The 12,405-nt window shown below is 40.7% G+C and overlaps 1 protein-coding gene across 5 annotated transcripts in view; it reads left to right on the plus strand.

The window, feature by feature from the left end:
• Positions 1-12,405, plus strand: part of LTBP1 (latent transforming growth factor beta binding protein 1) — a 379,548-nt gene that overhangs the window by 217,027 nt on the left and 150,116 nt on the right. For 3 of the 5 annotated variants that reach the window (XM_010829829.1, XM_010829830.1, XM_010829831.1), the window contains 3 exons: positions 6,007-6,174; positions 8,873-9,100; positions 11,266-11,288. In XM_010829829.1, the coding sequence (XP_010828131.1) occupies positions 6,007-6,174; positions 8,873-9,100; positions 11,266-11,288 (419 nt within the window). The remainder of the gene's footprint in view (positions 1-6,006; positions 6,175-8,872; positions 9,101-11,265; positions 11,289-12,405) is intronic. The other 2 variants (XM_010829833.1, XM_010829832.1) reach the window with 1 other exon arrangement.

Consider the following 12,405-nt stretch of genomic DNA (forward strand, 5'->3'; position numbering starts at 1 on the left):
TCAATAACCTCAGATATGCAGATGACACCACCTTTATGGCAGAAAGTGAAGAGGAACTAAAAAGCCTCTTGATGAAAGTGAAAGAGGAGAGTGAAAAAGTTGACTTAAAGCTCAACATTCAGAAAACTAAGATCATGGCATCTGGTCCCATCACTTCATGGCAAATAGAGGGAGAAACAGTGACAGACTTTATTTTTTTTGGCTCCAATCACTGCAGATGGCGACTACAGCCATGAAATAAAAAGATGTTTACTCCTTGGAAGAAAATTTACGACCAACCTAGACAGCATATTAAACAGCAGAGACATTACTTTGCCAACAAAGATCTGTCTAGTCAAGGCTATGGTTTTTCCAGTGGTCATGTATGGGTGTGAGAGTTGGACTATAAAGAAAGATGAGTGCTGAAGAATTGATGCTTTTGAATTGTGGCGTTGGAGAAGACTCTTGAGTGTCCCTTGGATTGCAAAGAGATCCAGCCAGTCCATCCTAAAGGAAATCAGTCCAGAATATTCATTGGAAGGACTGATGCTGAAGCTGAAACTCCAGTACTTTGGCCACCTGATGCGAAGAACTGACTTATTTGAAAACCCTGATGCTGGGAAAGATTGAAGATGAAATGAGAAGGGGATGACAGAAGATGAGATGGTTGAATGGTGTCACTGACTCAATAGATGTGAGTTTGAGTTTACTCCAGGAGATGGTGATGGACAGAGAGGCCTGGCGTGTTGCAGTCCATGGGGTCCCAAAGAGTGGGACACGACTGAGCGACTGAACTGACTGCTGCTGCTGCTAAGTCGCTTCAGTCGTGTCCGACTCTGTGCGACCCCATAGACGGCTGAGCAACAGGCTCCCCCGTCCCTGGGATCCTCCAGGCAAGAACACTGGAATGGGTTGCCATTTCCTTCTCCAATGCATGAAAGTGAAAAGTGAAAGTGAAGTTGCTCAGTTGTGTCAGACTCTTAGCGACCCCATGGACTGCAGCCCACCAAGCTCTTCCGTCCGTGGGATTTTCCAGGCAAGAGTACTGGAATGGGGTGCTATTGCCTTCTCCGAACTGACTGACTGACTGACAAATATGAACCCATCAGCATGCTTCGTAATTCCTCCTCAGTATTCTATCCCATTCCCATTTCCACCAATCCTTTAGCAATCTTTGGGCAATACTCATTTTCTTTTTTTTTTAGTATAGTGTAAATCCTTACAATGCAGTAGAATGTTTAATCCTGTTTATCATATTTTAAATAATAAATGTAGTATACTAACATCACTGAATTATCCTTTACAACCAGGCTTCCCATCTATGATTAAAGATAGTACTCAAACAATAGAAACACCAATGTTGCATCATTCTAGGTAGCATATTGTTCCTGAGTTTATAGAAATGTTTAATGAAATAAGTGAAATTGCCACTAAGTCATTTAAAATGATAAAAGAATAACAGATGACTTAGGTATTACAATAGAGGCTGCTTTAAATATCACATCCTATTAGAAATCTGAGGGAGGCATACATTAATACTTTTGAAAATTTGAATCATAGGAACATCAGTAAAATTTAGGTATGTAACCCAAAGCTTTTCATTGGCTTCCTCCTGGGTTTTCTTCCATCTTCAAAGGAGCAGATTTTTTATTAGTTAGTAGCTTATGTGTACTTGGGATGAAGCAAAATGTTTGGTAGCAACATGGTCTGATGTTCCGACACACCAACTATTGAGTTTTAAGTGTAAATAGAATTTTTAATAAAAAATGAAGTACACTTTGAACACCCCAAAATGATTAGTTAAAAAAAAAATCTTAGCATTGAAACATGTAAAATATCATGTATGAAACGAGATGCCAGTCCAGGTTCGATGCACGATACTGGACGCTTGGGGCTAGTGCACTGGGACGACCCAGAGGGATGGTATAGGGAGGGAGGAGGGAGGAGGGTTCAGGATGGGGAACACATGTATACCTGTGGTGGATTCATTTTGATATTTGGCAAAACTAATACAATTATGTAAAGTTTAAAAATAAAATAAAATTAAAAATAAAAAAATAAAAATAAGTACAACAGTTGAGTTTTGATGACTTTGTAAGCTGATGATTCTTATTCCCTTAAAGACTGCCCCCTAACTTGAAGTGCTTTGGAAGCTGTCATGGAAAAAGAACACCAGTACCCCAGCACTTAGGGAAAAATCTTGATATTAGGAAATGAGGGAAGAACAAAAGCCTATAAAAGAGACCTTTCAGGGGAAGATACTTAGGAATTAGCTATTCTCTATATGGTAAAATGCCTAAAAGTTTACTTACTTGTGAATGCCGTGCCTGGGAGTCTCAACTAGAGATTCGCTTGAATGAACCAGCAGTCTCTTACCATTCACTCACACACTAGTATACATACTAATCCCTTGAAAACTGAATTGCTGATTGGGAGTTTGGGCAGCAGGCCCAATGTGCTACTTCAGAGTAGAGGCCTTGGCTAGGAGACCAGGGCGAGCATAACGGGGTAGTACCTGAGATAGTGTCCCACCCTGGATAGCAGGTGAGTGGACACAAGGGGCTGAACGTGGATAAGTCAGTGCAAGGGGCCAGTGTCCCCATTTGCCAGTGTCCAGGGTTTGGGGAAGCTCTGCCCTGCTTTAAATGGCCCTTGTTCTTGGGATCTAGAACTTAATGCTATTAGTGTTAGCATTAAGCCCTGCCACGTGTGAAATGGGCTTTTCTGTTGGCTCAGATGGTAAAGAATCTGCCTGCAATGCAGGAGACCTGGGGTTCAATCCCTGGGTCGGGAAGATCCCCTGGAAAAGGGAAGGGCTACCCACTCCGGTATTCTTGCCTGGAGAATCCCATGGACAGAGGAGCCTGGCAGGCTATGTAGTCCATGTGGTTGCAAAAAGTCAGACGTGACTGGGTGACTAAGCACACAGCACGTGTGTAAAATAGGCTCTTGTGTGTTGACCCAACACTGTTTCTATGGAAATATGTGTTGTGAATTCCAAACACTTTGGAGGAGAAATTCTGGAGCAAAATCCTTGGTGAGCTGACTGTATTAGAACTATGTATATGTTCTTAAGATTATACAACCTACTTATAGAAACAGACAGACACACACATACACATATATGTGCTGTATAAGTGATGGTCAGTCATTTCAGAAATTTGCTATCCTTTTGGGGGCAATAACTATTCTCTTACATTTTGTTTTACTTCTGTGACCTTTGATTTTTCACAGCTGACTGGCACAGACTCCAGAAAGTGAGTAGTAAAAGGGAGAGAAAAAACTCGAACTTCTCCCTTTTACCGCATTTTGAGTAGTTTGGGGCAAACTTGGCTTTACTAGAGGAGCTAAGTTTTGAAGCCTTAGGAAGGTCTCCTCTGCTCCCCTCAGTTCACTGCTCCAATCTTCCAATTCACTTATATCTTTTTTTCCGAATATTTTTCGCTTGTTGAAATTCTGCAACTAATAGTGATCAAGATGTGTTCAAATGCTCTTGAGAGGATGGAGATAACTGGTTTTATTAATAAGGGAGGCTGACATGTGTTTTGTGTCTACCCTGAACCAAATGTTTAGCATATGATAAATCTAGTCTATACATTGAACTTTTCACTTATAAGTCAGGGAGTTGTTGAAGCTTAGCTGCTGTATTAACATTCTCTCCAGAGGTATGGAGCCAGCAGGGTGGGTGGATGGGAAGGGATTTTGAAGGAATTGGCTCACATGATTGTGGAAGTTCAGTCAGTTCAGTCGCTCAGTCGTGTCCAACTCTTTGCGACCCCATGGACTGCAGCACACCAGGCCTCCCTGTCCATCACCAACTCACAGAGTTTACTCAAACTCATGTCCGTTGAGTTGGTGATGCCATCCAACCATCTCATCCTCTGTCGTCCCCTTCTCCTCCTGCCCTCAATCTTTCCCAGCATCAGGGTCTTTTCAAATGAGTCAGCTCTTCACATTAGGTGGCCAAAGTATTGGAGTTTCAGCTTCAACATCAGTCCTTCCAATGAACACCCAGGACTGATGTCCTTTAGGATAGACTGGTTGGATCTCCTTGCAGTCCAAGGGACTCTCAAGAGTCTTCTCCAACACTACAGTTCAAAAGCATCAATTCTTCAGCACTCAGCTTTCTTTATAGTCCAACTCTCACATCCATACATGACTACTGGAAAAACCATAGCCTTGACTAGATGGACCTTTGTTGGCAAAGTAATGTCTCTGCTTTTTAATATGCTGTCTAGGTTGGTCATAACTTTCCATCCAAGGAGTAAGTTGGCAAGCCCCAAATCTTCAGTTTAGGCTGGCAGGGAAGGGAAGTCCCAGGGAAGGGTTAATGTTGCAGCCAGAGTTTGAAGGTCATCTGCTGGCAAAATGTCTTCTAACTCTGAGGAGATCAGTCTTTTCTCCTAAGGACTTCAACTGCTTGGATAAGGACAACCCACATTCTAGAGTCATCTGCTTGACTCAAAATCTATTGACTTAAATGTTAATCTCATATGCAGAATACTTTCACATCAACATTGAGACCTGTCTTTGACCAGATATCTGGGTTACCATGGCCCAGTCAATTTGGCACTCACAAACCATTGCAGTCAGTCAAAGTCACTTTCCTGGGTTATGCTGCTGGTAAGTGGTAGGCCTACTATGCGAACCCAGGTCTATCTGGCTCTAAAAACCCTTGCTCTCTTCACTGTCCTGTAGTACCTTCATGGAGTGAGGTTGTTTCTTGTAGCAGAGATGTCAGTCCTTTTGTGAGAATGAATATACAGCTTTGAGGGGAAAGGGAAGTTGATTTGGAAGCTCCAAGTGCTTGAGCAATTGGGTAAGGGAAAGGCAAATTGGAAAAACCTCATTTGGACAATGGTGCTATAGAGAAGAGCTCGTCTTGATGTAGAAGAAAGAGCTGAGAGGTGACTGTCAAGCTTGGTGCATACAGCAGTGTTGACTTGGCCTGGAATTGGCCCTGTAAAAACATTCTCCATGCACATTTACTTTAGAAAGTGATCTTTGTGAAGACAGAGATGTGTCTTTCTCTCTCATATTCACCTCATTTGCCCAGTAGCTGTTAGTTTAATGAAGTCTCATCTACATTTATAGAAGAATCCGAATTAGGACTTAGATGTTGGATGGGTATGGGCTGATGTGCTTTTTAAGATATTTTCTGAGGTGTGAGGATGTTATTTGTTCCTTTTCTGCTGTGCTTTCTGGCTGGACAGGGGGCCTTGTGTGGCAGGGCCAGTCAGAAGCTGCTCTCAGCCTCCGATTTCTGGTCGCTGGTCTAGGATGAGACTGGATGAGGCCCTGCAGGCTTTCACTGTCCTCCAAGTGAGAAGAGTAACAGTTGACTTGTATCAATTATGTTCAAATCCTGATTTTCCATGGTACTTGGCTATTCAGTAGATGCTATCCTAAAATAACCTGTGTGTGTAAAAGTCGCTCAGTCGTGTCTGACTCTTTGCAACCCCATGGGCTATACAGGTCTTGGAATTCCGCAGGCCAAAATACTGGAATGGGTAGCCATTCCCTTCTCCAGGGGATATTCCCAACCCAGGGATTGAACCCAGGTCTCCTGCACTACAGGAGATTCTTTACCAGCTGAGCTACCAGGGAAGCCCAAAATAACCTCTATTATGGCTAATTACAACACAGCAAATGAAATCATGATTTTGACAATTAGGTTTATTTAGGCAGGTTTATTTTGGTTGCAATGATTTATTTTCATTCATGCACACATAACTCATATTTTTAAATTTTAAGTTCTAATTAAAGGATCATATAACTGATTTTTAACACTAGCTAAAATGGAAGAAGGGGCCAGGCAACAACAGGGATGTTTGATATCCTGACTCCTAAGACTCAATAGGTCAGCTGCCCCTAAATCAGGTAGGGTAATGCCCTACATCTAGATAGATTTATCCTGAAGTATGGCTTCTAATACAAACTTTAAGGTTCCTTTTAGTATTTATGTGAAATGTCGAACTGGTTTTTGTCATTTCTTGGGTGACATCAGGCCTTGTCTCTCTGCTTCAGCGGACACCCCTGTGATCTCGGAAGAGAAGGGGCCGTGTTACCGACTGGTCAGCCCCGGAAGGCAGTGTATGCACCCTCTGTCTGTCCACCTCACCAGGCAGCTCTGCTGTTGCAGTGTGGGCAAGGCCTGGGGCCCGCACTGTGAGAAATGCCCCCTTCCAGGCACAGGTAAGACGCGCCCCGGCCTGTGCTCGTTCACTCCCGGCCACACAGGATGATTTGGACAGCATGGGTTCTTTGTGGTTTCTGACTTTAAATCAGTTATTAGTAATACAATGTGTTTTTATCCTTTTGAACAGACCATGAATGTACGAGGTTGAATCAGTGGAAAAAATTACATGCAAAGAGCTTTTCCCATTTGTGTGTAACATTAGACTTCCTTTTGGATGTGAAGAAAAGCCATTGCTTTTTATTCCTGGTTGCTGTCCCTAGTTTCTGCTGTTTAAAAGTGTGGAGACCCCAGAAGGCCGTGTGGGGCTTGCACTTTTCTGATCAGTGGCTGTTCACTGCCTGCATGGTCACTAGACCTGCTGTAGGTTAACTCTTTTAACTCATGTATTGAATGGGTGCCTGTCAGGTTCTATTAAGAACATCATGCTTGATTTCTCCAGGTGGAAATGGAGAAAATTGTATTCACAATTGAATTTATGCTATGAAAATTCATAACTCAAGGGCAGGTCCTCCTATAAACTTCTGGATGGGAACTGAATATAAGAAGTGATGATTCTTTATCCTTCAGCTGAGTATATAATTGCCTAATGCTCTGAAAGCATAAATTTATCTAAGTGCCGTACGTATCCCAAGGCATCACCAACTTCTCAAGCAGGGTCAAGTAGAGTTTAATGGAAGAGAAAGAAACATACCTGCAAATACTGGGCATAATATTATATATATATATATAAATATATATATAAAGAGTGGTGTACCTATTTCGCTGACATGGGGTGGGCATAAGACGTCTACCTGGTTTCTTATTTGATAAGGTGGTTCCCATCTATGGAAGTGCGTTCACTCTCAGAGAGACATTTAATGTCTTACACCTATAACTTGCACTGTTTCAGACAAGTTTTAAATATAAATGTAATGATCACAAGCCACTTTGGTTGTTGCCTAGGATCATAAAGAACTGGTGAGGCAGAGATAGTATAATGTTGATGATGTTTTGGTATACTGTATGACTTGAGACATCTCCAGAAGGCCCTAGTAGCCTCCTGAGGAGTCTGATCTGCTCAGTATTAAAAAGTAATCATCAGTGAAATTAATGATCTTGATAATTCACAGACCCATTTCTCTTTAAGTTCCATTTTGATAGCTTTTATAGCCCTTACATGAAGCGTAAATCAAGAAAGTGAATGTAACACAGGAAGATTTTCCCATAAAGTAGAGTCACTAAGTTTGAAAATAATATTAAAGATAAAACTTGGACACTTAACCAATTTTTGATTATAAGATGATTTTCATGAAAGTAATGTTTGGTTATTTCATGTACCTAAAGTATTTGATAGAAAAACTTTTTTAGAAACTTCTGTTCTTTCACATGAAAATTGTATTTCATAGTTGAACGTAAAAATGAGGTTCTACCATTTAATGTGTGATCCTTAGAAAAACAGTATTTTAGCATGCTTTAAGGAGTATTTTAGAGTTCTATTTTTACTGAGAACTAATTTTAGGTCCAGAACATTCATAGGAGATCTCTTGTTCAGTGGAAGTGACTTATTTTACTTTCAGTTTTAAAGGTAGAAATGAAGGAGTTGACTGTAAGCCCTTTGCTGTCTGCGTTTGGTAACTTGCCTCCAATACCAACACCAAAGAGATTAGGTGGACTTTTCCTCCTCAGGCCACACATGGCCTTGCCTCCCTTGTCTTCCCCCTTGACTTATTCCTGGTGATTATGCAATGAAGGTTAGGAAATCACATGTGCCCAGCTGATATTTGTTAAGTGTACAAAACCACTTTCCTGGCAGTAATAGCAGTTACAGGATACAGAATATCTCCTTGTCCTCACGATAATTCAACCAGTTGGTTGTGGTCTAGCTTTTGCTCACTTGTCACTCCTCCCCTTGAAAATAACTACGTTCTAACTTGGTGTGTCCGTTTCCCTTCATTTCTACCTGTCATCTCTTTAGCATGTGTCTTTGGCTTCATTTTCACCATCCTGAGAGTATTTCTTCAAAACCACTTGCCCTTTTCAATCCTTCTTAACCAACCTCTGCATATCAGCTGATACTCCCCACCCTGGTTTCTTCATCTTTGGTTTCTTCAATGGGAATCAAATTAGGATGATTTCAGTACCTCATTACCCTCAATAGTGACTGCTTTTTCTTTTTTAACCTTCTTGCTAGTCATTTAATTTAGACGTTACTAAGTTCCTGGTTAATAGTTAATGAAATTAGACCAAAGCAAGAGTGAAAAGTCTGATTTCTACTGATGTTATACCCTCCTCCGATATATATATAATCTATATAGTATGTTCTGTACCTAAAAATCTCATGTATTACATATATTTTATGTGTAATACATAGTGTGATAAAGAATATGAAATATAAAATATATGTATACTATCTCTTAATTTGTTTCTGATATATATAATTTGATATATAAAATATATGCTCTCTCTATATAAGATTCTGATTGTGTAAGATAAGGAATTAACAGATGGAGAAATGTTTACTAGAAGAATTGAGTTTTTTCCTGTAAATATGCAAGTTTGAGAGAAATTCGAGCATTTTGCATCTGTTCTTTAAGTTTTTAAATGTAACTATAAATTAGTGATGGTTTATTAAGCAATATTCATCATGCTGTTTTCCTCTGTATAAGTTTGCACTTTTAGATTTTTAAAAGGAATATTTTCCCATCCCAAATCTAGCTGCTTTTAAGGAAATCTGTCCTGGTGGAATGGGTTATACGGTTTCTGGCGTTCATAGACGCAGGCCAATCCATCACCATGTAGGTAAAGGACCTGTATTTGTCAAGCCAAAGAACACTCAACCTGTTGCTAAAAGTACTCATCCTCCACCTCTCCCAGCCAAGGAAGAACCAGTGGAGGCCCTGACCTTCTCCCGGGAACAGGGGCCAGGAGCGGTGGAGCCAGAAGGTGAGAGTGGAAACGGATCATGGAGCTAGCCTTCTGTCTTGTGTGTCTTTGGTTTCCCTGTATGTAACTTCTACAACAGGGGCTTTCAGCCTCGGCACTATTGACAGTTTGGGGTGGATAATTCTCTGATATGAGGGGCTGCTCTGTGCATTATAGGGTGTTTAGCAACATCCCTAACCTCTAACCTCTAGTGCCAGTAGCACCCTCCCCCTCCTGATTGTTACAACCAAAAAGATGTCCAGATATCACTAAATGTCCCCTGGGGGAAGAATTACCCCTGATTGAGAACCACTGCTCCAGAACAATTGTGACAGCATTCCATGATAATCTAATGACATTGTCTTATATTTGGGGGCTACTTTTTCTTGCTATTTACTCCTGGATAGTGGTTTAGATTTTTCAGGGAATAGCCAGAATTTGCTTCTGTATCTAGAGAGCTGTTTAATAAATATGTGTTTACTTTAAAAAGTGGAATCCACAGGCTTGAAGCATCAACTCAGCTTCCATGAAATAGTTTCACAGGCAGTCAGGGATAATGGGCAGCAAAATGAAGGAAGATAGGGTCCTTGAAAGGGATTTTGGAGAGAGTTCACCTAGTGAAGTCCTTTGATTTGCATTTTGAGAACTGGAGACATAGAGCAACTGACCTGCAAATGTCATACGAAGAGCATGTGATAAAACCAAGGAACACATTTTTCCCAGGAGGTGGTTAAGGCCTTCTTCTCCAGAAGGAGACTAGAGACAATTCGTTCTGTTTCAGAAAGAAGGATTATCTATCTTTGTCTCTTCATAGAAGCCAGCATGTCCAATACTTTGAATATCTTTTTCACCACAGAAGTGCTCACCCCAGATAGGATGAACAAAAATCATAACTTTGTGTGGGATAGGTATTGGCTTTCATAAAGCTTCTGTTGGTCTTTCACACTTGGATCTTGGATGGGAGTTCAGGGTGTGCATTTATGGATTTTGTGAGGAGAGAAGGGGCTCAAGCTAGATGAGGCATTGGGAGCATGGCAAGGAAGAGAGGTCTCTCTTCAGGGCTCTGAACCTTCATGTGCTGTAGCCCAGTTAAGTCCGCTCTTGGACTTGCTGCACTTCTCCTTGGTTAGGCAGATGAGGCAGGACCTCATCTAAGATCGACAGTGCTGGCCACTTGGTTCCTGGACGGTTGGCCAGGTGTTTGCAATTCCTCCTCCTCTTCATAAGCAGCAGAAAATGGGCTGTGGTCCAGATTCTGCCTCAAGAGTTTCTTGGTGGTGGGTTAGACAGGCTAGAAAGTTTATTGACTTTTTCTAACCACAAGAATGTTGCAGCAGTGGTAGCAATCTGGTACCCTGATTGCGTTTAGGAGTAATGCATCTACCATATCTTATACTAATGTTTATGGAGATGTTGATGCATGAGCAGAATCCCTGTGATTATTGATCTAAGTTTTGAGGACTAATTCTACAACTGATTTTTGAAGTGTTTCAAATGGAAAGGCATAATCACTACCACCACCACCCTATAATAATGTTGGTGATTGTGTAATCTGTGATTTGTTCAACATAGTGATGCTAATTGCTCATTGAATCTTGCTGGCTTGTGATTTTTTTTTTTTTTTGTAATCTTGTTAGAATATCTTTCTGAAAATGCTCACAGGGCTTCATTAAAGATCAGTGTGCACCAAGAATGCAGCACCCTTTCTTAGGTCTCTTACTGAAACAGGGGCATTTATTTTTTTTTTTTAACATTGATATCAGAAAGCATTTCAAACATTGTTTATTATATTAAGGATAACTGTAATGAAAATGTTCCTTTTCTAAGGCATGGAAAGTGCTACAAAATTGTGAGTAGGCATGAGACAATGAATCAGGAAGTGTTGCCTCCTATGACTTTAATAGTTAGTGAGTTGGAAAGAACTGCATCCCATCTACTGCTGATCTCCTGCAATTGAGGAATGACATACAGTTTTCCCCTGTCAGTCATGTGTAAAATGCTCCAAAATGGTAGTTGACTATAATTCTGCATTTGATTTAGTTTGATTCTTAATCCTTTTGGAGACTGAACTTTTGTTGCTTTTTATTTTTTTATTTTTATTTTTTTGTTGCTTTTTAAAAATTGAACTATTATGTAGTAAACTGTCTTGAGTTGTACTAATGTTCTTCTTTCTTTTTTGGTTTTAGTGGCAACTGTACCTCCTGAGAAGGTAATTTATTCATTGTTTGCAAGTCTTCTTTTGTTACCTTCATAATGATTCTCTTCTAGATTATGTGTGATTTTTTAAGACTTAAATATAGTAACATGTCTATTATACATCATTTCACTTAAGGAAATATATTGAATAACAGCCATTCATTCAATAAACATTTATTGAGTGCCTGCTATATGACTGGCGCTATGCTCAATATTAGGGAAATAGTAGAAACCAAATCAGATGAATCTGCTTGTTCTCATGGAACTTAAATCTGGGGAGATGAAAATGATGGGCCTGATGGACTATGAGGTACCATTTCACGCCAGTCAGAATGGCTGCGATCCAAAAGTCTATAAGCAATAAATGCTGGAGAGGGTGTGGAGAAAAGGGAACCCTCTTACACTGTTGGTGAGAATGCAAACTAGTACAGCCACTATGGAGAACAGTGTGGAGATTCCTTAAAAAACTGGAAATAGAATTGCCTTATGATCCAGCAATCCCACTGCGGGGCATAGACACTGAGGAAACCGGAATTGAAAGAGACACGTGTACCCCAATGTTCATTGCAGCACTGTATATAATAGCCAGGACATGGAAGCAACCTAGATGTCCATCAGCAGATGAATGGATAAGAAAGCGGTGGTACATATACACAATGGAGTATTACTCAGCCATTAAAAAGAATACGTTTGAACCAGTTCTAACGAGGTGGATGAAACTGGAGCCTATTATACAGAGTGAAGTAAGCCAGAAAGAAAAACACCAATACAGTATACTAACGCATATATATGGAATTTAGAAAGATGGTAACAATAACCCGGTGTACAAGACAGCAAAAGAGACACTGATGTATAGAACAGTCTTTTGGACTCTGTGGGAGAGGGAGAGGGTGGGGAGATTTGGGAGAATGGCATTGAAATACGTATAGTATCATATATGGAATGAGTCGCCAGTCCAGGTTCGATGCACGATACTGGATGCTTGGGGCTGGTGCACTGGGACGACCCAGAGGGAGGGTATGGGGAGGGAGGAGGGAGGAGGGTTCAGGATGGGGAACACATGTATACCTGTGGTGGATTCATTTTGATATTTGGCAAAACCAATACAATATTGTAAAGTTTAAAAATAA

This window comes from Bison bison, unplaced genomic scaffold (assembly GCF_000754665.1).
Source record: "Bison bison bison isolate TAMUID 2011002044 unplaced genomic scaffold, Bison_UMD1.0 scf7180017864508, whole genome shotgun sequence".
Lineage (NCBI taxonomy): Eukaryota > Metazoa > Chordata > Mammalia > Artiodactyla > Bovidae > Bison > Bison bison.